Source organism: Strigops habroptila, chromosome 8, assembly GCF_004027225.2.
Source record: "Strigops habroptila isolate Jane chromosome 8, bStrHab1.2.pri, whole genome shotgun sequence".
Taxonomy (NCBI): Eukaryota; Metazoa; Chordata; class Aves; order Psittaciformes; family Psittacidae; genus Strigops; species Strigops habroptila.
In genome coordinates, this window is record NC_044284.2 from 50,883,866 (window position 1) to 50,907,370 (window position 23,505).

Below are 23,505 nucleotides of genomic sequence, written 5' to 3' on the forward strand. Positions count from 1 at the left end.
AAGGAAAATGTTAAAATCTCAGCAGTCTGGGTATCCTGCTTCCCAAAATTTTCAAAAGAAAAATAAATTAAAATCTGTTTTTAAAAACCCAAATGGTTAATGCTGACATTCAGCAAGACAAGGAAGCCTGGAGGAGCTCCAGAGAACAAGCAAGATGATGTTATGCCAGTGTTTTAAAAAAGTAAACAGGATGGCCTTGTAAACAGGTGTGTCTGTTCGACAGTCATCCCATGCAAAATAATGACTGCAAAATATGTGATTGTATCGATACATGAAGCGGAGAAATATAAACATCAATCATTGGGGATTACAGATGAAAAACCAGTCAAACTAACATGGCAATTTTTGTGTTATGCTCTTCAGTATCAGAGAGGGAGCTGGCTGGTACAGCAGCGTGCGATCCAGGAATAAGAGTGCGGGAGACCTGGCCAAGTGCGAGGCAGCAGAGGAGATACTCGCCAGGGGGCTGACACCGAGGATGTGTTTCTAGCATGGAGTGCTAACTAGTGTAAAGCTGATGACCTGGAAGGAAATGAAGCCATGAAGCATGCTGTCCTGGGAGCCAGATGCATGTCTGTGATCTGGAGCTCATGGCATCCCTTGGGCAGTGGGGCTGCGTGGAGAAAGATGTCCATCCTCTGCACTAGAGCCACCTGGTTCCGAGGAGGAAGCTGGGTGGCCAGAACAAACCAGTGCCTGTGCTTGTGCTCTCCATCATATTCCCACACCCCAGCTGGGGTCCAGACAGCCCGGCAACACCTTCCGTGCTGGGACTGAGCCTCCTCCCTGCCAAAATTATACTACTAAGGAGGGACAGGTTCCAAAAGGGATTGAAAAAGGCAGAGAACAAACCCCTGAGGGCTCAGCATGGCAGCACAGCTCATGCTCGCAGGGAGAGTGTCTTTCCCTGATTGCCTGCTTGGTCCCTGCCACAGCGGGGAACAGACTGAGCCTTTGCCCTGACCCAGGAGGGCTGTGCTTTTATTCTGACACAGTGCACAGGGAATAGTGAATCCCTGTTGGACTTGCAGGCCATAGTGGCAAGCAGTGGACCATGAATATCCACCCTGACTTTATGGGTAAAAGGCCTGTTCCCATTCCCTGTTTAAACATTCAAGCGCTGGCAGTGACTGCATAAGAGGTTAAAGTCGCTCTGCATTTGAAATTCCCATTCCCACAATTAGAATAACATGTCCTAGACTAGTGTCCCAAAGGATGCAGAAGCACAAGGAGATTTGGATGTAAGCCAAGAAGTGAAAAATGGAAAATATGCCTTAAAGCAAAAGGGACTTCCATCAGTCCAGTTTGTGGTAAACAGAAGTTACCAGGAAGGCTTGATCATAATATCCAACTGCTCTCTCTGGGACTAACAACTCACTCCCTGGCTGAGAAGATCCAGTGACTTGAAGGGAATTAAAGAAATGGAGCCTCAATATAAAGGTACAATAAGAAAATTCACTTTTACGACAACCTACCAGCCACTGTAGCAGAAATGTGTCAGTTCAACCGTTTTCCTCACAACAGTGCTCTAATTTACACAAGAACTAATTCAGGGCAGCCTGTGTCATGCAGGAAGTTACGCTGGGAGCCGAGCCGCCCTCCCTGGCTCTATAATCTACGGAAAAAAACCCTGCCTGTATTTCCCTTCCTCTCGTCCAAGTGTGTGAAAGGTCTGGCCTCCCCACTGGAGGCGTTTTCGGGAGAGCCAGGTTAGCGCGGGTAGCAGGCAGCCACGCTCTGCCCATGTCCCAGCCAGCTGCTGGCCTCAGCGCTGACACATTTTAGCTTTATAAGGAAGCCACTCAGGGAGGATGAAGTGAAGCAGCATCCTGGGGCTGAGGCTCCATGGATGACAGTGCCAGGGATCTGACACACATTCCTCGAACAGCTTTCTGCCTTCCTTCCCAGCCAAAGCAGGGACATGAGATAGAGCAGGGAACAGCAGCCCCGGCAGTGCTCGGCCCATTACAGGGCATAGCCCTGCAGGCTCCAACTCCCCAGCTCCAGGCATTGATCAAAACCCTCCCCTGCCTCCACAGCAGTTCCCCAGCTGCAGTGAGTGATTCCAGGAGTGATTCCATTAGGAGTAAAACAGGATCTCATCAATCTGGCTGGGCTGGTGTCATTGCAGACGCCTCACTGGTCTCATTCATAGTGGAGCAGCTTTGCTTATCATGTAAGCTGCTTGTGCTTCCAGCTCAACTTTCTACTTCCCAGCTCAGTGTTTTTCAAGGGCCCATACATGAAAATGGGTCAGTAACTGCCCTAGTCACAGCTTCGTGGAAGATTTTGTTTTGGGCCACGGCCTCCACAAATAAGCTGGATCTGATTAGCTCTGAGGCAAGCGGCACAGGAGCAGCTGCAGGCTGTATCTGCTGAGTGGAGATTTCCTCACCCATAAGATTGCTGACAGATGCTGTTGAGTAAAATACAGTGCTGCCTTTCACAAGCCAAAAGGGAAGTCCAGGGAAGAGGACCAAGAAGCATGACGGTTGCATTCAGGGTAGTAGTGTGTGTACTCACATGCTGTTTGGGAATCTTTCCTTAGGCAGGTTATAAGTTATAGCTCAAGGGCAGAAAGTGGAAAAGGGATATGGCTTCACACTGACCAGTTGCAATGAGAAATGGGCCAGACCTCACAGCTTGGCCAATTCAGATGTGCCACAGTCCTGAGCAGGTTGAAATACCTCTCTGAAGTGACAAATGAATCCTGAAGTAGCTAAGAAACTTTATAGGAAACACAGCAGCAGAGAACTATGGAAGTGAAATCAGATCCAGCTGGGATTTGTAGCAGCATCAGAATACAAAAGCTCTGTGCTTCTTTTCCTGAAATGCTGCCTTCTTGCTGCAGGCTTTGTAATAGTCTTTCCCAGTATTTTGCTTTCTGGGGAATAGTCATAATGGTTTTACAACGAACAAGATGTTTACTGCTTATGTTTTACCCTGCTGACTCACTTTATAATAGGTCTTTATGCATAATCCTGCAGCTCCAGCACTTAGCCTCCAACATTTTCTGTGTATTTTAGACTGGAGCTGCTCTGTAGCCTTACCTAAAGGGAAATCAGAGTCCTTATGACGCAAGAGATGGACACCAGTGTCTCACAGTGTGCATAACAAGGTCTTTATTCAACAAGAGGGAGTAAAGCAAACAGTGCGAGTGAACAAGTAGAAACAAGGAGCAGAGAGCTCCACAAAGCTTTTCAGGTTCTGTATCAGGAAAGGGTAGTTGTTCTCCAGGCCAGAACTTAAGAAGATAGGATCAATACCAGAAGCAAAGTCCTCTGCTCTGACTGAAAAGTACTTGTGTCCAGGAGACATGGCCACCAGCAAGCTCCACACAAGCCAGGTGTGGTGGCTGCAGCAGGAGCAATGCTGGTAACTGCTGTTCCCTGGGCCTGGTGCATCTCAGCTCATCTCTGGTACGGATGCATTGCGGCAGATTTGATGTTTGTTTTTATGCCAGTTGGCATTTTTCCTGGAGAGAAAAATAGCAAAAGCAAAATCAGCTATATGAGAGGACATTTGCTCAGGAGCATGCAGGACTCACAACAACCCTGTCTAGGCTTTTCCTGTTCCACTCCAGGTACCATACTAGGCTTTCCTGCTACAGCATCTTCCAGCTTCTGACCTAACACAATCAATCTCTTCTACAAATAGGCATCTTTCTCCCTTGAGAAATCTCCCTGACAATTCCTATGTCCACCTACTATCCCCTCAAATTCTATCCTTGTTCCATCTTAAACAAGTCTGTCTTTCTCTTTGTTAGGAGTGTGGGACCTGTTCAGTCTCACAGAAGTTGCTGGCAGCAGCACTCTCAGAAGGATCCAGGCTGATCTCCACTTCCATTTCAGACAGGCAAACACAAGAGCCTGTATCCCCTTCCATTTAGCATTATTTATAGTCAGGGCGTGTATTTCAATTACTCAGCCTCTCTCAGATCTGTTAATTTCTCTTAACCACATCCACCTCTTGGGCATTATTACTCTTTGCTGATACCGATCACACATGGGAGCGTGTTCAAAGACATTGTGCTAGCAGCTTACAATAAGTGCACAGTGCTAGACAAAACTAAAATGATCAGAAGAATAAACAAAAAGGGATTAAAGAGCAGCACAGAGGGATACTCAAAGAACACTCCTTCAGAAAATGGAATGTGTGTTCAAATTAGAACAGAAAGAAAGGACAGCTTCTGAAAATTAAAACTGTAGTGCAGCAGGACAAGGAAAGATTTGGTGAGCAAATGGCTGAAAGAATAAGGATTACTAAACTTTCTCAAACATATCCAAAGAGGGTCAGTGCCTGTAGTGAACTGGCAGGAGATCCCATATCTCACTCCAGTGCTAACAATTAGTAGACAAATACCGTTGGGACATTACTCCAAAAGGAAGAGTGACCAGGACTGTATGGTTCACCCACACCTGGAATACTGTGAGTGGTTTTGGTGTTCCCAGTCTTGAAAACAAACAGAAAAGGTGCAGGTAAGAGTGACAAGTCCAAGATATAACAAAATTTTCACACAAGGACATATTAAACAGAACAGGACTCAATAGCTGGGAAGAAACAAAAAAACATAAACAAAGGGAGGAGGCATGACAGACTTCCAAAAGATTAAAAACTAGTATGGAAAAAGTAACTGCGGAATGATTATTTCCCATTTCTCACAACATGGGTAAAAAGGAAGCATGCAATAAAGTTATCACGCAAGAGATTTAAACATCAAAAGGATTGGGTTTTTTTAAGCAAAACATGCAGTAAAGCTGTGGAACAAATGCCACAGGCACTGTAGAAGTCAAAATCGTAATTCAAAAAGGAACTGCAGAAATTGATGGCTGCTAAACCCACTGGTCTCAAACCAACTCTGGCTTAAAATCCCTAAACAACAACTGCTGTCAGGATAAACTTTGTTCTTAAATTCTTTCAGCCTTGGCTATGGGCACTGTCACAAGCAGGATAGCGGGACTGACCTTTGGGGAAACCCAGGACAGCTGCTCTTGTCAAAAGGGAACCTCCAAGGAACAGAGGCTGGACAAGTGCTCTTGTTACCAGCACACTCTGCTTGGTGTACACAAGTGACTGTCCTCCCATCCTGGAGACAGTGTTTGTGGGAATGCAGCCAGAAATCACAGGGGCTGCCTTTGTTTCCAAATCATAGCGGAAATTACTTTCTAACTCTTACACAAATACATAATTAACTTAGGATTAATATTGTTGCTCAAGTTCATTTCTGAACAACAGTCATTATACAGTCAAGAAAACACCAATTAGGATATTGATATCCAAAATCTCAATTAACATGACCCGGAGGTTCCTCAGGCCAAACCCATTCCTGACAGCAGATGACATATAAGGAAGAACACCAGAACAGGGCAAGCCTACAGTGATACCTCTGCAGAATTATACTAACATATTGTGGCTCGGGGACTTGCAGTCAGGGATGGTATCTTCAGGATTAGCAGTTGACTGATTTATCATCCAGAAATTTACCTACTTACTTTTCCATCTCATATAAACTTTACCTACCTACCACACAGCTAGAAATCTGCTCTACAGTGTAATTATGTGGTATTCGGAAAAGTATCTCCCTTTTGTTCTGATACTTTCATTGGTGCATTTTCATCGATCCCTCTGTATCATGGGAAAGAGTGAACCATTCACCTGCTGTTTACAGTTTGGGATTTTATAGGCTTCCTACTTTCTTCTCCCTACCCCAAAGCTATCCCCAGTAGCAGAGAAGAGATCAGAACTGCACATAATATTGCAGGTGTGGGTGCTCAATGCCTTTATACAATGGACTAATTATATCCTTGTTTTCTCTGTTCCTTTTGTAGTAATTCCTAACATTTGTTTCGCATTTTTTGCCCCAATTATTGTTGTTCTAGAACTATTATATCATGGATCTATTTCCCAAATACTAGTAACTAGGTTAGAATCCGGGTGCTGGACATGTAAAGTCAAATCGCTATGCCTATGTGTTTCACTTTATTACAAATGTAATCTACTATCATTAAGTGTAGTCACTTGGTGTATGAAATCCTTCTGTGGCTCTTTACAGACAGTTTTTGTTTTTTCCTTACCCTAAGTAACTCATTATACTCAAACTTTTCTCCTTTATTGCCCCCCCACAACTTAAACTTGACAGCAAAACCCTCAGCATAGGTCCCTGTGATGTCCCTCCATATCGATTCCTAAGTTCACTAAGTCTATTATTAAAATGGTATTGCAAGTGTGAGTTAAGAAGCTGAAGCTGGATGGCTGGAATCCATTTCAGCCTCCAAGCCAATTTAAGCCAGGGTTACTCCACTGTTATAACCCAACTCATGTTATTAAGGCCAGAAAGGAACCTCTTACTCTGTTTTATCTAAAAGGTGACTGGGGAAGAATCTCTGTATCTGCACTTCTCTTTCTTGTTCCCTGCATTTCAACTGATCTTGGATATGCAACTTATTTACCTGGCTGTCCTGCTTGTGCCATCTGCACTCCTGCCAGCATTGGCTGCTGCTGAGCTGGTGCACCTGACATTGGGACCTGCTGCATGCCTGAAGCGCCTGCAATGATGGCACCAGCTCCTGGCTGGCCTGACTGGACAGATCCTCCAGAGCCAGGGGGCCTCCGGTTTGACAGTCCTTTCCCAAAGGCCACAGCTGCTACCAGCGCGTTGGTATCTGCAGGGTTGAAAGTCTGCTTGTTCTGTCTTAAACCTATAGGAAAGAAAATTATTTTGGAACATTTTAGCAATCAGGTTTAAAAAGCAGCATCCTGAATTTATTTTTCTGCTATTTCGGTGCATGTAATAGAGATCAGCTTCTAACAAGCTGTCCTATAAGAGTCTCAGCAGGGTCAAAGAAGCTGCAAAATCCAAGGACAGTAGTGATCCAAGAGCTTCTCCACTGAGAGCAGGGCATATGCTGCTCAGGGAAGAGGGACCCAACTCCTCCATGCCCATAAGAATGTCCCCACTAAAGGCTCTTCCATGCTGAATCCTACGGCAGATAACAAGATGTTGCCATAAAAATGGCAACATCCCCTTTTGGAGGCTCATGAGCACCATGGTGTCTGAAAGTTTTCCTACCAGTTATACTATTAATCCTGGAAACCAGATAGAACCTGTGCCTGGATCCCTGCTTACACTACGTGTGTCAAAGATGACAAAAAAACCCCCCAAAACCCCCAGTACCTTTGAGAGTTGTACACAGCACTCCCAGGAATAGCGAACAGCTGATGGCAGAGGCCAATAAGATAAGGATGTCCAGCATCAGAGTCAGAACCAGAAAAGGCTGACCATGAGCCTGAAGAAGCTATCATTGAGAGGATACCACACAAACATGTGGACTCCTTCAGAACATAGCTAAGGGGGTTCCCATTCACTGCCACTGCATTTTCACAGTTATTTTTATCAATCCAAGTTGATTGGGATGTTTTCTTGGTAAATACTTACCACCTCCTCAAAGGAGGATATCACAAAGGGTTGGAATGACCTTCCTGCCATGCGTAGGTCACAGGACGCATCACACCCACAGGACTTGTGTTAAATTAGGGGGCTCCAGGACAGCCAGTCTTGCATCTTGCTTTTGTCTATGCTGCTCATCTGCATTTCCCATGCTACAGGCTTTCAGGTTTGCCTATTTTCCACTACTTTCTCAAGCCTGCTGCTTGGACTCTGCACCCCACTTCCCCTTCAGTGACATACCTCCACTTTCAGATTCACGCTCCTCTTTACTGATTTTCTCCAGCAGATTTGAGCACATTTTGTTCAGACTTTGGATCTGTTTCTGCAAAATGAAAACCATCAGAAACCACCAGGATACTTCCAATTCGGAACAAGTCAGTAAGGTAAACAAACAAGCTTTCTCCTCCCAAGGTCTGTGTAGCCAAACAAGCATTTTGGTAGCAGAGCCTAGAGTGCTAATGCAGGCAGGGCACTATGGGGATAGGATAGCCTTTGCCTTTCTCTGACTGTTCTGATGTGTTCACCTCTGTGAACAGCCAGTGGGCTGGATACCCCCTTTTTGTGAAACTGTGGAGGAAACCAAACTTCAGCCAGGGTGAGCTGGAGAAACCTCAGACAGAAAAGGACACAGCAAAAAAGAACACTGTCAGGTGGAAGGGTGAAGGAAGCTGAGTTACACAGCATCTTGTGCCCGAGGACTAAAAGGCAGAAGTATCCAACTCTTCTTCACCTACCTGTGCCACATCAGGGCTAATTCGAGCTGCATCCGTGATCAGCTGCTTCTCCTGCTCCTCCACTTCAGGGTCAGGCTTAGTTCGAAGATGGTCAGGCACCACCTCATGGCTGAACACCGGCACACGCCCCTCTGTCTGCCGCTGCAACAGTCGGACAAGCCACACTCAGTCTCCTCCTACAGCCGAGCACTCAGACAGCTCAGACGAGAGCACAGGCCACGGTGCTGGAACTAGGCTAGTTGCATGCTGTGGGGAAACCTCGATCTGGGCAGCATTAGGAAGTTTCAGCAATTTGTGTAAGAATTTGCACTCTGCTTTTTGAGTGAGAGCAACCCAGAGGGATCTGCAGTGCAATCCCACCAGCATGGCCATCATCACTTGAAATGTTTTCTCACTCAAGCAGAGAGTAAATGTTACCAGCACACACAAGAGATTCTGTAACACACCCCATGTTGATCAGATGACAAACAGTGGACATCTAGATGCAGATATCTGACACAAACAGCACAGCTACAGCAGAGAAAACCAGGAGCTTGCAAGGAGGCCTCCCAGTTACACAAGACAATCTCTTTCAGCCCCATCACGACGAAAATAACATATTTACCAACAGGAACACCTCCTCTAATGTGCATCTAGTGCATTTGTAGGTGAAAGCCCCAGCAAAGCAGCTCACAGGCAGAACTATTCATCAGCTTCTCTCTCTCTACGCCCAGAGCTGAGGAATGCCAAGCAGAAGGAATGGCAAGCTGGAACAGATACACAAGCACTTTCTGATACTCCAGGGCCAACATTCAGAGGGAAGTTTCTTACCATGATCTCCTCATCGCGGTCTGGAGACAGCACCAGGGGTATGATAACCTGGTTTCGCAATAGTGGGGTCTTCTCATGCTTTAGCACTTTGTTCAAGGTGTTCAGCTGCCCGGAGAGCAATGCAAAGCTGTCCAGAACTGAAGGCCTGGGAAAGCAAATAAAGAGGACAGAACATGGAAAGGGATGCCACAGATGGCTTTTATCTCTTCTTTGCTCAAATGGTTGAGAAGTGAGGAAATAATACTATTACTTCTCAAATCAGTCTCCTCCAGACAGCAAGCAGTAAAACCTAGTGCAAGTGTGGACAAATCCCAGTCCCTACTGCAAATAGCCCAAATGCTGCAAACAGGGACATGACAAGCAGTACACTGGAAATGGCAGGTTTTTGGTATTTCATTAACTGTACTGGGTGTGCATGGCAGTGTTTTGGTAGTGGGGGAGCTGCAGGGGTGGCTTCTGTGAGCAGCTGCTACAAGCTTCCCTTGCATCTTACAGAGCCAATGCCAGTGGCTCCAAGACGGACCCACCACTGGCCAAGGCTGAGCCCATCAGTGATGGTGGCAGCACCTCTGGGATAACATGTTTAAGAAGAGGGGAAAAAACTGTGCAACAGCAATTGCAGCCAGAGAGAGGAGTGAGAGTAGGTGAGAAGCAGCTCTGCAGACACCAAGGTCAGCGCAGGAAGGGGGGAGGAGGTGCTCCAGGTGCCAGAACAGACATTCCCCTCCAGCCTGTGGTACAGACCATGGTGAGGCAGGCGGTGCCCCTGCAGCCCGTGGAGGTGGAGCAGATACCCATGTGCAGCCCATGGAGGACCCCACACCAGAGGAGGGGGATGTGTCCGAAGGAGGCTGTGACCCCATGGGAAGCCTGCACTGGAGCAGGCTCCTGGCAGGACCTAGGGCCCTGTGGAAAGAGACCCCGCACTGGAGCAGGGGAAGAGTGTGAGAAGTCCTTCCCCTGAGGAGGAAGAAGCAGCAGAGAGAAAACATGTGATGAACTGACCACAACCTCCTGTCCCCCCTGCACCATTAAGGGGAGGAGTTAGAGAATTTGGGAGTAAAGTTAAGCCCAGGAAGAAGGAGGGGTGGGGGGAAGGTGTTTTAAGATTTAGTTTTTATTTCTCATTACCTTACTCTGATTTGACAGGTAATAAATTAAACTAATTGCCCCAAGTTGAGTCTGTTTTGCCCATGACAGTAACTGGTGAATGATCTCTCCCTGTCCTTATCTTGACCTATGAACCTTTCATTATATTTCCTCTCCCCTGTCCAGCTGAGGAAGGGAATGATAAGAGTGGCTTTGGTGGGCACTTGGCATCCAGCCAGGGTCAACTCACCCCAGTAATACTCACAGAAGCAATGCTTTCCTTATCTCTTAACTCTCCCAGTGCAATTCTAGAGCAAAGTCTGAGAACAATTTAACTCCTAAGCAGTACAGCCAAGAGAGACAATATTTATAGCTTGGCTATCCAGACTAAGCAATAATGAAGCAAAATAACTGGTAATCTTGTCAAGGATGTCCCCTTCAGCTTGCTCTCTCTGGAATATTCATCATCTCTCCTGCCTTCTGCAACATTAGCTATAAAAACTGACTGCCTGTGAAGCTCTGCTGCAGTGGCAGACGTTGTCCAGGATACTGTATAGTTCATTAAGCTGTAGCTATAACACCTTTATGGTCCATCAGGAAGAGAATGCCACCTTGCAAATCTCTAAAACTGCCTGGCAAAACACGCAGAACCAGCAAAACACGAGAGCTCAGTTTATACCAGAGCCAGAAAAAGCCAGAAAGGTCAAGAAATGCAAAAAGAACCATTGCTCATTTTATAGTGTATGTGGGTCTCCAAGATAATATGTCTGAGAAGCTCCCAGTCACTGCAGATGCAAGTTCAGTGTTAATGAAATGTCTAGACCAAAAGGTGTTAGCAGGACTCTGTACAGCATGAAACTAATGGATTTCAACTGCTTTCCTGGTGGAAGATGCGTCGTGGTTCCTACAGCAGGAAGGTGAAAAGCAAATTTAAACCTACTGACAATAGGCTGATGTTTTTTAATTATACTTTTGGTCTTCGAGCCAAGTCTGGAACAGCTTCAGCAGTGATCAGCACTGCCCCCAGCTCTGTGGGACACCTTACGTACCAAGTGAGCCGGTCGTACTCATTCTCCAGCTTGTAGATAAAACTGACCAAGGAGTTCTTCAGGTCAGCCACCTGACTGATGAGTGCCTCCAGGGACAGCTCCAGCTGCTTCTCTTCTCTCTAAAAAAAGGGATGAGAACAGAGCTTTACACCTTCCCCAGGTGTTGTGGATCCACACAGATGCATCCAGTCTCTCCTACAGAGAACCTTCTTTCTTCAAGGGCAGCAAACACAAGACCCTGCAGATAAAAATCCTATGGTTTCACACTGACACCTTCCCTTAGGTCAGAACACTTAGTCAAGATATTTGTGCTAGCTGTCTTCTTTAGGATCTAGATGAATGAAGATATTATCACTTACATCTGCTTTCTACCACATTGGGCAGCCATCAAAGTTAGCTCATGCCACCTTGTGTAAGTCATTTAAGCTAATGCAGCTCAAAGCACATTCACATCTCTCAGCCTTTACTGACAGCAGATGTGGGCACAGCGATGTCTGCATTCAAAATAGCCCTGTGCAAAATGAGTATCAGGTCCACGGCCTAAAGACTCCAGTTTCTGCGCTTCACCTCCTTCTTTACTTTCTTCTTGCTCAAGTGCCCCTTCCAGCTGCCAAAGAAACTGGCAGCTCCTCTTCTACTTGTGCCTTACCAGCTGCAGGAGGCCCTGCCATGACAGACAGCACACACTGACACACATCACCCCCTGCCTTTTGCTCTGATTACACTGTTTAAATAACCTTTTCCACTGACATCTGCAGGTAAGGGAGGACAGTTGACAAAAGTGTCCTGACAAAGAGTCAGGGCAGGGGATCTGTTGCCAAAGACACCAAGGAATATCCTTGACTCTTGCAAAAACCCTCTAGAATCTTACCTATTCTCACTTATTCGTACTACAGTATTGCACAAAATATAATTGAAGTTCCAGCCCTAATGAACTGCTCATGTAAGTCGAGAACTGTACAATAATAATCCATGAGGAGGGTGGGACAAAGTAACCAAATAATATAAAGGGAATGCCGATTGGGAAAGCAGACAGAGTGACTCAGGCTGCTGGCATGCCTGCTATTGCATTTGTTGTTGTTCTGTTTAAATACACTAGAGCAGTGGGAGCTTCACTGGCGACATTATCTGCTACCTGCCATGTTCATGAGAACAATAGATTTTTCTATTTTATTTATAGACTGACGAGACTATAAAGGCTTGTTTTAGCAATCATTGCTCAGAGTTCACTTCACCCAACCACCTTAGAAGAAACAGCTGAAACAACTTTGTTAAAATCCAATCCCCCATCCTTGGATGGATGCAGGGAGCGGATCGCTGGGTGTCCCGCCTCCAGATAAGAGCACTCTCCTCCATCTTGTGATGGGACTAAGTCAGTTCCTACGCAATTAAGAAATGAACCTACAACTGTTTGTGCACACTGTGTTTGTGCAAGAAGATTGACTAATGCCTGTGTTACAAGTTGGGCTGGTAGCCAGTGCTCTCCTGCAGGGGTGCCAGGCATATGCACCCAGACAATCCACCTGGCCCGCTACCTGTGTTTATCCAAGCAGCCCTCAAGAGGATGAATGAAATCCTATTGCACAGGTGTTGCTCTTGCGGCAGCAGCATGCTGCAAGCCTCCTTCTTTCACAGGTTCTCTCCAAAGCCATTAAGAGCTGGAAGTAGATGTAAGCGTTACAAAGCATGCATGCAATAAGACCGACCAGTGCTTCCAAGGAATGCCGTGCCTCTCCCAGGTTTATGCTATAGACAAGCGGTGCTTTAAGAAGTTTGTTAGCAATACTAAATTGCCCTGAGGTAGTAAAGACAGGGTTCATGGGAGAGATTGCTGAAGGACCTCCTGATGCAGAGCACCTGAGAGGTAAAGGTGAAATTCAGAGTAGGTAAACATAAAGCAGCACACGTGGCAAAACAAAGCGGGGGGACATGACCTAATACTGTCTTTCTGTACACAATGACATTCCCTGAGCTGATAATGTTATCACTCAGAAACAGATCTTGGGATTATCAGAGGGTGGCCTATGAAAACACCTGGCCAAGGCTCAAGAAGCATGGGAAGTAAAAGCAATAATAGGATTTATTAGGAAAGCAAGATGTCATTGTATAAACGCATGCCTCATTTGCATCTCAAATATTATGTGTCACTCTTGTTCCTCCAACTGAAAAGGGATACAGGAGGAATATGTACAAATAAAGGCAACAAGGATGATTATAAATATTCATCAGTTCCATAGATGCAGCAGTTAAAAATGGAAAAGAGACCAGTATGTGTGAGTGGCTGAAGAGAGGTGATATAACCAACCCTACAAATGAGGAATTGCGGGACAATCCATTTTCACTCTCTTTTCCAGGAGGACAACCAGGAGACTTGCATGAAGCCAGCAGGCAGTGGTTTCAAACAAACCAAAGGAGGTGGATCTTCACAGCCTGCTAACCTGCCATTAACCCCTGCAACTCCTTTTCAATGGACATTATGGTGGCTAAAAGTTCACAGTACTTCAAAAAATAACTAGAACCTTCTTCCACCAATGAAAATTCATTCAAGGACATTAAACACCAGGGATGTGCTAACAATAGTTTATACAGAATCACAGAATGGTTTGGGTTGGAAAGAACCTTAAGATCATCCAGTTCCAACACCCTGCCATGGGTAGGAACACCTCACACTAGACCACATTGCTCAAGCTCCATCCAACCTGGCCCGAGGTCTCCACACAGCTTCTCTTCTCCAGGCTGAACAGCCCCGATTTTCTTAGCCTGTCTTCCTATGGGGCTCGGTGGCTTATTTTGCCCTCACAGCTTTGTTTGGGCACTGGCTTCTTGGCTAGCGGTGGGCACGCCTCTGGCGTGATGCCTCTCACCCAGGGCTGGCTGGGAGCGGTGCACCCAGACACCCCCACACACGCTCGCCCCGCGGCCGCGCAGCAAGGGGAGGCTGTTGCACAGCAAAGCATCGCGCCCGCTGCTCGAGGCCAAGCGCGGTCTACTCCAGCCCGCCTTGGGTTTAACCCGTGGGGAGCAGACACACGGGTCGGGATCACCGCCGCAGCCGGCGGCCGCAAACCCCGGCATGGCCGGACCGAAGGCGGCAGCCCCGCGGAGCTACGGGCGTCCGCGGCAGGAAGCACCGAAACACAAACACAAACACAAGCCCAAGCCACGAAGCGGCCCCATCCGCCTCGCTGCCTGCCTGCCTGCCTGCCTGCCTGCCCGCCCGCCCGAGGCTGTTCCCGGCCGGGCCGCAGTCCTGCTCCGCCGCGGCCCTCCCGGCCCTCACCTGCATGGCGGCACCGCCCCATCGCCACGGCGGAGCCGCGCTTCCGGGTGAGAGGGCGCGGGGCGGGCCGCGCCGGACATGGCGGCCGCCGAGAGGCCCGACTCGGAGGTGGGACTGTGCTGTGGGAGCCGGGGCCGGGCCGGGCGTAGGGCTGAGCTGGGGAAGGGGGGGTCGGGGAGCCGGCGGCTGGAGCGAGGTGAGGGGCGGCTGCGGTGGGGAGCAGTGGGGCTGTCCGGGCCTGTGAGGGAAGGCGAGAGGTGGGAGTGCGGGGCCGAAGCAGCCGGGGGGTGAGCGGCAGGGCGCGGTGCGGGCTGGGTGCGGCCTGGGGTGCTCTCCTGGGTGCCCTTCTGGGTGCCCGCCGAGCTGTGGGGTGACCTGTGGTGGTGTGGTCCTGCTGCAGGTGGAAGAGGCAGGGCATGTCTTCCTCCTGATGAAGAAAGACTATCGCATCTCCCGCAACGTGCGCCTTGCCTGGGTCCTCAGCCGGCTCCATCAGGTCATCTGGGCTGTGCCCGAGCCGGAGCTGGTGAGTTGGTGCCCGGGGCTGGAGGGTGCCACCATGGTGTGGCAGGGTGGCTCTGTGCCACTCCTGAGCAGCTGGACCCTGCAGAACGCTTTAGCCCAGTTCCTTTCCTTGATTCTTCCTTTGGCTTGGCTTGAGAATCTGTCACGTACCATTTACTTGTTCTTGTAGGTAAAGTCAGAAAATGAGCTTGATGTTCTCAGCATCCTGCCCAATGGGTGGCAGCCTGATGAGCCTGTCCAGCCTAGGCCCTATCTCCTCGTGCCCTCTACACGGGTCACATTCCTGGCCCGCCAGTACCGATTTGTGATTGAACTTGATCTGAGCCCTTCCACGGGGATTGTGGTAAGTGCAGAAACCCCCCCTTTGGGGTGTTCCGCATTAAAAAAACAGCCCTATTTCTGTTTGCTGAGAAGGCTTATTCCTTTGTGTTAGTCTTAAATTTGCAGAAGTCTTGCTTTTCCCGGGAGGGAGGCATGCAGTGCTCCCATCTAGGCAGTTTAAGTAAGAGCAGATCCTGTGTCTCTGCTGAATGCTCAACATGTGACTTTTGTTTAGAGGAATTTGTCACTTTAATCCAGTTGCTGTTGGCTCTGTGTGGTGGGGCCACCAGCCATGAGTTTGAAAGTCCCTGAAGGTGAAAAAGCTGTTCCCTTTCTCTGTTTCTGTAGGATGACTCAACAGGGGAGATAATATTTGATGAAGTGTTTCATGCCCTTTCCCGATGTTTGGTGGGGTTGTTAAGGCCCTTTCGTATCCCTGGGTCAGACATCATCTACCAGCCAGAGATCTTTGTCACCATCCAGGCGTATTCCTCCATCATCGGCCTGCAGTCCCATCAGGTAAAGTTCAGCCTCTCCCTTGGCATGGCTTGTGAGCAGCTCGCTGGATGGGCTTCCTGTGAACACAGAGGAAAGCCAGGGCACGGGGTAGCTGTTATCTGTGATGCTGCAGACTTGTCTCATTACAACGTGCAACCTGGTGTGGTGAGGAAGTGTGTGTGAGCAACTTCTCCTTTCTGGGCAGGAAGCAGAGGTTTCTCCTGGGGGAGTGGGGCTCAGCAGAGTACAGTACCCACAGGCATGGTTTCAGAGTTGGGCCACAGGGAGTATCTCTCTCATGTTGGCTTAATTCTTTTTGGCCTGTTATAATTTGCTTGAAGCATCCAAGAAGAGTTGGTGTGCCCAAAAGCTTGCCTGCCTGCTCCGACTGTGTAGCAGTGGTTTATCCAAAGATAATTGCCTCTTCCTACAAACTTTGCTGTCTTTTTGCACTGGTATGAATATGTTTCTTCTCGCTTGAGGGAGCAGCCAGCCCCAGTGTTGAGATTATCGACTAGATTTGCTTGAGCCAGGGCAGGTCTGTTTGTCAAATTGAAGTCTGGTTTATGGTAGCAGCATGTTTTTTTAAATGTATCCTTGGTCCCTTCCAACTCACAGTATTTTCATATTTCTGATGGTGATTCTGATGGTGATTGCATCCTTTAGCTAATACCAGGGAAAGCGGGTGGTGACAGGAGGAGCCTGTTAGCTTTTGCTTGTTACCTCCCTCTCCCCAGCCTGCCTCTGCCCAAACCACCTGAGAGGCTGCAGCCTTTAATGGTCTGTATCATGCCTGAAGAGTGCAGCCCTCACTTTGGTCTGTCCTTGGGTCCTACCAAAGTAAACGTAACAGGAATTTCTCCATTTGACAATGATGTTTTGTATGTCATCTTGTCCCGCTATTCTGCAGACACCATCATGCTCTGCCTCAGTATCTCACTTACTTACACTAAACTGAGCACTCTAAAGTTGCTACATTTTTCTTCTTTGGAACTCTTTATAGACCTGTTTATTGTATGAGGCCAGGAACTGTAGTTTCTGGGTACAGCTGCATAAGCTATGTTCCTTTTATGGCGGGAAAGGCATATATGTGTATCACTCATCCAGGAAAGCCTGTCTATATTATAATCATTTACTTTTCCTATTGTCACTATGAGGTTTTGTCCATCTGAGGATGTAGGAATGTGGATAACACGCAGCATCCCACCTGACTGTTGAATTCTTTGCCTGCACGTTTTATCTCCTTTGCCTGCTGGTTGTGGATGGACATTGCCTGTGCAGTGGTGGTGTCTGTAAACATAAGTGTCATGCCTGTCAGCTTGGGGAGTTTCTAGGGGGCAGGGTCACTCTGTCACGCCACTCAGCCTCTTTTGTAGACATTTGTAATGTCTAATTTTTTCTTTTCTTTGTTTCAATTTGTTGTTCTTTTATCCAACCACTTACTGGAAGATAATGGGATCAGTCTGTAGGTGACTTAGATTAGAACATACAGGCCTTCCTTAGAAACGTCAGACCAGAGTTAATGGCTTCTAATAAGGATCTTATTGCTTTCTCCTGACAACTGCTTTTTCTGGAAGAATGAAAATGAAGTAGAAATTTCTTGCCCAAGAAGGAGATTTCCTAAAGAGCGATGTGAGCATCTGCTGTGGAGTGCATTGCAGACATTGCTGCTCACAAGGCAGCTGGTCCTGAGCAGGAATAGTGAGAAGAGGCCTCTACTGTACCTGTGCTTTGTCAGGGACATGTCTGACACCATGCAGAACTGAGTTCCTGTGTACCATTTTGGGGGCTGGTGCTGTAAAACTTTAACTTGATGACTGACATGTGTGTCCTTGGGGCAGGTACTGTTCCAGGGCTGTCAGCTGGATGAGACGAAGCGAGAGGCCTTTCTGCACCAGGTTTACACACAGCTATGTGCCTTTGAGAACAAAGTGGCAGAGATGCTCCAGCAACAGTATGAACCCAAACCACAGGTAAGAAGAGCAGAGGTGGTTGGGGTCTCTTGGCTACCTGGAGATTTGCCCCTTTGGGGTGGAGTGGCAAGAGGAACAGTGGTGTAGGTCTGGAGAAGGAATGGCTAACAGGTTTGTAAGATAACTTTGTGGGACCTAGTAATGAGACATAAACACTGAGGAGAGCAGAACCAATAAGTGTTAAGAAGGACTGATGAAAATGGTTACCTTCCCCAAGGTTCTTCTGCAGTAAAGCAGCCAGACTTGTTGTAGATGAGGGGATAAACTGTAGGATGTGACTTCTCTCCGAAGAGGATGGTAGGTGAGGTAATTACACCTGTATCATTAATCTATAAACAGCTGTGAATATGCCCTTGGCCCTTGTTGCATTTCTTGAATGAAAATACTTGTTACCATGAAAACTAACCATGAAACTGAATAAACAGCCAGTGCAGTTTCTGATGCTCCTTGAAATCTCTGGCAGATGCTATTTAGTAGCCATGGGTATAGGTATCAGCAAGTCAATGAAAGCACTATAAAATATAGCTTAGGAGGAAATTAGAAGTGAGACTCTATAGGGATTCAGAATGGATTTCTCATTGAGATCTTCTTCTGATCTTGGAAATGGAGCATGTGAAGGTTACATTGTGATACTGCCATGTGCGTGTGGCAGTCACAATTGTATCTATGGGCTCCTTGCTTGCAGACAAAGCCATTATGGGCCTGGCAGAGGTTATTTAGCCCTTATTTAGTATTAGTTGATAGAGCTTGGGCAAAATAAAAACAAAAGTCTCAAGATCAGATGAGCAAGAGGCTACTGGTGATCTATTGCAGCTGCATATCTGAAGTGCTTCAAACCTCATATTCTAGCTGAAATTTCTATTTTTGAATGCTATGACTGTCAGTCCTGGAACAGGAAGAAGATTGCAGGAAGTAAATACCTTTACCAGTGTGTCCAGCTGGTGTTTTTGCAGTACTTTGTATGCATTCCTGCTTGATGCGGTATTTCTCTCACTGTAAACTACCCTGTACCTTTTTTCCATGTAAATGGGGGAAGGAGACACGCTTGCAGGCTAGAGGGACTGGTGAGTCCTGCCACAGGCTGTGGGGTGGAGGTGGGAGGCCCCACGGGAAGGGCAGGGACTGAAACTTTTTTTACTTTTGAAGTTGCATTAGCTGCATCATTGTTAACAAGTGCCTGAATGTAAGGCATCTGGCAAATTAAAGTGATGGATAGTTAGGTTTCTTGCGCACAGCCACAGACTGCTCCCATTAGTGCAATAACAAAAGTTTAGTTAGTTCTAATTTTGTTTTCCCAGCTCCCAGTCATCTGTAGCTTTGCAGGGGAGGGTCTCACTCATTTTCTATACTAGCAGTAAAAATGAAGCAACAGTTTATTACAGGGCTGAACTGACAGAGCCTCTAGAGATGAGGGGACTATGAACGCAGTAGGTTCTTCAAAGTGTAATTATACAAATTTTAGGCTTTGCCTAGGGGGTGTTTTTCATAGAAGATGCAGGAGAAGCCTACTTGGATTTGCTTATATCAGCACTGCATAATGAGTGCTGTTTGAACAGAGTTAAATGTATAGGCAGTAGACTTTGTCCTTACAAGGCTCTTTACCCCCTCTGCTGCAGGGCTTTGTAAGTGAGACATGGGTGTCTCTGCCTCTCCAGCGTTTCTTGACGCTGGGCTTTACTTGAGTAGATGCTGAATAGCTGCAGCTTCTCCTAAATGATAAGTTAAAAAAGAGGTGTTCACCATCTCTTTAAGTGGGAATTGCTTTGCTCTGCAGAGGAGCTTTAGTGACCCTAGAGTGTCTCATCTTTCCCCTTCTGTTGGAGATCACTTAAAATAAAGCTCTGAGCATGTTGCCCCTTCTTCCACCCCCCAGGCAGCTTTGCCTAGCTGTTCTAAGGGGGCCAAGTGACCAGGACTTTGAGATCACTTGAAAACTAAAGCTAGAAGTGAAGTATGCTGAAGTGCTCCAGGGTTGTGGTACCATGGAGCTGCTAGACTGAAAGCCGTCTGGGGGAGTGAGAACTAGAGCTAGGCTGAAGTCTGCCCCATGGGGCCTTGTGGGTTTTCTTTTTTACTTTTCCAGATGGATTTGTCTCCCCTGAGCCAAGAGAGCCCTGGTGATGTGCAGGAGTCGTCTGGCAGGAAGCCCAGCGTGTCTGTTGTCACTGCAGACGTTGGCCTGGTCAGCATGGTGCGGCAGGGGATCCTGGCACTGCAGCTGCTGCCCTCCAACTCCAGCGCAGGTTGGCTTCATCCTCTGGGTTAAGGTTTGCCTGGCTGTTTGCAAAAGGTTGTATTTCTCCTGCCTTAGGCTGAGATCAATTTTATATGTGCTGGTGCATGGACCCTTCTGTTAGGGATGAAATTTCAACAGCAGCTTTTGCTCTGCATTCTGGGTGAATTGTGGTGGTGGGAATGGGGAGAACACCACTGAGCTGCATGCCTTGTGTCAACCTTACGGGGTTTGTGAGGAAGCACAGCCGTGACTGCTGCTTGGGACAGCCCAGGGTGTGCAGAGCTGTGCCCTGCCCGAGTGCTTTGCTGTTCCTAGACGGGAAGTTTGCCAGCTCCAGAACACCTTAGAAGCTCTAAACCAACCTCACGATTTTCCTTTCTACTTCTGCCCTGCCTAAATTCTCTCTCTTGTGGATACACTGGGAGAGTGGTAGCTGGTTGAGATGGAAGATGTGCTAAGATACTGCCTTGTTTGCAGGTATAATAATAATTACAGATGGTGTGACCAGCGTTCCTGATGTGGCTGTGTGCGAGACTTTACTGAACCAGCTCCGCAGTGGCACGGTGGCATGCTCCTTTGTACAGGTATGTCTGCCGTTAGCAGGAGGGGGGACTACTGCCTGCCAGAGGGGAGAAGGTGGGTTGTTGGTGGTGGCACTCACCTCCAGAGGGGAAGAGAGGACTTCTCTGCCTGTTCAAGGCCTTTACCAGTCCTCTGCCTTGCCCTCAGCACTCAACTATCTTCTTTATCCATCCTGTAGGTGGGAGGTGTCTACTCATATGATTGCAGCTTTGGCCACGTTCCCAATGTGGAACTGATGAAATTCATTGCCATGGCCACTTTTGGTGCTTACCTCTCCACGTGCCCTGAGCTGGATCCCCTGAGCCTGGATCTGAACGTGTATCACAAGGCATTTCTGCTGTACTCCTTTCTGCGTACTGGGGAGTCCCTGAATCCAGAATACTACTGTGGTGAGGAATGTGAATGCCCTCATTTCAGCAAATAGATGTGTTGCAGCACCTCTCTTTGGGGTGGCTTCCCCAGGCTTGGTTATGCTGATACTCTTCCCAGGTCCCCTCTGAGTCATGCCTTCTGTAGGCTCTGAGCACTATGGGGCCATGCAGCCTCATTGGTGACTCCCCTTCTAGTTCCAGGAGTTGGGTGGATCAGGGAAAACTAATGTCTCGTCTTTAACCATTCCTCTTTCTGTGGTCTTCACTCAGCACTTAGGCCTGCTGTGTTGGAACTTGGAGGGGATAAGAAGCTTTTGTCCAACCTTTCCTGCACAGTGGCTAGCTCGCAGATGGGGATGTGCTGGAGAGCTTGTCCTAATCGGACTTACAGATGGCAGTTTAGATTGAAAAACTAGATCCCTGAGAACTGTCCCAAATGCCTCTCTTGGTTATTCTTATTTTGTGACTGCTAGTGACTGAGAGTATGCCAGGAGAGATTAGTTACCCATAAAACATGGAAGCACTCTTTCATGCCTTGGTGATACGCTGGTGCCTTCTGCGCTTTCTGTAACTTGGCAGCAGAAGCTGCAGGCAGTAACAAGTTTGGAGAGAGCTGCCTGGGACTTGGAAATGTTGAATCTTAAAAAGATCAGGTGTTGGTGGCTTAAACTCAAGGCTTCCACATCCGGATACCTTTTAGAAAGCACCTGGAAATTCAAGGTTTTCCAGGAAAAGGGGTAAAATCCAAAAGCTTGCTGTGTGACTGTTGCAACAGCTGTGCAGTTTCTGCCTTTCTAGGCTAAATGTGTAACTCCAGTGCATGCCTTGTCACAAAGGCTGTCCCAGAGGAAGCAGGGCCTGGCACCCCACCCTGCCCCTCTTCTGGGCCTCTGGGCCATGCTAGGGGACCTGTTTTCTGCACTGCAGAATCAGGAGTGGGTGTAAGTGGTGCCTGAAGGATGTAGTGAGTGTTCCTGGCAGCTTTTGTAAAGCCCTCTGGGAGGACTGTTGCTGTAGGATGAGGAGCAGGGGAGCTGCTCCCTCACGAACCCAATCTCTGCTGTTTGCAGTGTCCCAGCACAGACTGTTCAATGAGCACCTGGTGTCTGCAAGCAGCAACCCTGCTCTGGCGATGAGGAGGAAGAAGCACACGGAGAAGGAGGTGCACGCTGACCTTGTGAGCATTGTCTCAGTGCGGCTGCGTGAGGGCTACAGCATCCGTGAGGTCAACATCACGAAAGGTGACTGTGCTGTGTTGGGGGCTGGAGGCTTGGACAGGACTCTCTTCTCAACTGCTTAAAGTGCAGGCTCTGCCATCCCAGCAGAATGGCTGGTATTGGGGAGGAAGGAGATATTTTCTCTAAACTCTTAAGTTTGTATTTGTGAGTAATTGCCTAATGCAGGACTATCCAATATTGGGGTGCTCTTGTCAGACTCATCTTCTGTGTCTCTATGTGCCAGGGGTTGGACAAATTGTGTGACCTTCTGTGTCTTGGAAATGAGTCTCCACAATCGCAGGGAAACTAGTGGCAGAACTTAGGGTTTTGCAGTTTTCTGGGGTTTCCTCTGCATTTCTTCTTTTTTTGCATCCCATTCTAGTCCTTTGCTAGAAGCACTCCAAAATACCCAAAGTTGAGCCCTTTGGTACAACAGATTTAATGCCTCCAAACTGCAGTCTTACAAAGGAAGGAATTGAGGGAAACAAGGATATTGTTAGGTGAAAATGCCAGATCAGTCAGGACTATGACCAATACTAGAAGAACATAAAACCATCCAGGGGTCCTGTTCTCTCATCTGACTCACTAGAGATTATGGCACCTGGAGCGGGAGAACTAGCTGCTGGCTAGGGTTTTGAGTATCCCAAGGAGTGCCAGTAAACCTTGCCTAACTTTCCGTCTCCAGCTGTGACTAGTGGTAGTGCTTTAACTGAGGGGGACATGAAAAAATCCAAATGCAAGTTATGAGTTGCAAGCAAGAGAAGAAATTATTCTTGACTGACAGAAAGCCTGGAGGGTGAGATTCTTAAAACACAGTGTAAGCATTTACAACACACGATCTAGGGTCTTCACTATTCTTTTTGCGTTATTAGTGCACAGAATATTTTTTCTATCAGAAAATCAAAGTCTGTGATATAACTCCAAAATCATTCCAAAGTCGCCATATGATGTTTTCTATGAATTTTGTGTTGTTTGTCTTACCACCATGTAAATATCTTATGCCACTGCTCTGCTTTGAAGATTGTCCCAGAGCTTCACTACTCTTTCCCTCGCTTCCTTTCTAAACTCCCTGAGACCAAATTAGACCTTTATTATCCTTAATTAAGTTTATCCTCCTTCTCTGGCATTGCACAAGCTTATTTAAGAACAATGCCTTTCTCCTTGTAACCTTCCTTTTGGCAAGTTAAGCAAGCCAATATTTCAACCTCCTTTTGTAAGGGCAGGCTTTCAGCTCTGTTTATTCATCTTAATAGCACTTCGCCCCCCCCTTCATTTGTTCACTTTTCACAGTTTGGTCTTGTATTTCTTTAAACAGCTATAAAAGCGTTGTAAATATGATTTTGTCAGTGCCTTGTTCAGTAAGGCTAATACTT

General features: G+C 47.4%; 2 protein-coding genes across 17 annotated transcripts in view; one reads left to right on the forward strand and one right to left on the reverse strand.

Moving 5' to 3' along the window:
- Positions 1 to 3,099: 3,099 nt before the first annotated feature.
- MED8 (mediator complex subunit 8) lies at positions 3,100 to 14,452 on the reverse strand. Of its 2 annotated transcripts, none has more exons than XM_030494262.1 (7): positions 14,410 to 14,452; positions 11,130 to 11,248; positions 8,992 to 9,136; positions 8,182 to 8,322; positions 7,688 to 7,769; positions 6,450 to 6,698; positions 3,100 to 3,475 (listed from the first exon to the last, which is right to left on the reverse strand). In XM_030494262.1, exons 1-7 carry the CDS (start codon positions 14,413 to 14,415, stop codon positions 3,411 to 3,413), a joined length of 807 nt encoding a protein of 268 aa, XP_030350122.1. In that variant the 5' UTR covers positions 14,416 to 14,452; the 3' UTR covers positions 3,100 to 3,410. The 2 variants fall into 2 exon arrangements, with proteins under 2 accessions (XP_030350122.1, XP_030350121.1); XM_030494261.1 differs by lacking the exon at positions 14,410 to 14,452 and adding an exon at positions 11,779 to 12,273.
- Positions 14,453 to 14,469: 17 nt separating this feature from the next.
- Positions 14,470 to 23,505, forward strand: part of SZT2 (SZT2 subunit of KICSTOR complex) — a 59,209-nt gene continuing 50,173 nt past the window's right edge. For 11 of the 15 annotated variants that reach the window (XR_003992568.1, XM_030494242.1, XM_030494243.1 and 8 more), the window contains exons 1-9: positions 14,484 to 14,520; positions 14,810 to 14,935; positions 15,104 to 15,277; positions 15,604 to 15,774; positions 17,595 to 17,726; positions 19,810 to 19,969; positions 20,440 to 20,546; positions 20,723 to 20,933; positions 21,986 to 22,156. Coding sequence is in view for 14 of the 15 variants with exons in the window: in XM_030494242.1 (XP_030350102.1) it covers positions 14,488 to 14,520; positions 14,810 to 14,935; positions 15,104 to 15,277; positions 15,604 to 15,774; positions 17,595 to 17,726; positions 19,810 to 19,969; positions 20,440 to 20,546; positions 20,723 to 20,933; positions 21,986 to 22,156 (1,285 nt within the window). In the remaining variant the exon portion in view is untranslated. Of the gene's footprint in view, positions 14,521 to 14,809; positions 14,936 to 15,103; positions 15,278 to 15,603; positions 15,775 to 17,594; positions 17,727 to 19,809; positions 19,970 to 20,439; positions 20,547 to 20,722; positions 20,934 to 21,985; positions 22,157 to 23,505 lie in introns of all 15 variants that reach the window. The other 4 variants (XM_030494244.1, XM_030494258.1, XM_030494259.1 and 1 more) reach the window with 2 other exon arrangements.

Excerpts from the sequence above, each read along its gene's own strand:
- MED8 (XM_030494261.1), bottom strand. The coding sequence starts at position 11,826 with ATGTGTGTCAGTGTGTGCTGTCTGTCATGGCAGGGCCTCCTGCAGCTG. Across the intron at positions 9,137-11,129 it reads GAGTACGACCGGCTCACTTG|GCCTTCAGTTCTGGACAGCT; the intron begins GTACGTAAGGTG and ends TTGCTTTCCCAG. Across the intron at positions 7,770-8,181 it reads TTAGCCCTGATGTGGCACAG|AAACAGATCCAAAGTCTGAA; the intron begins GTAGGTGAAGAA and ends TTCATTTTGCAG.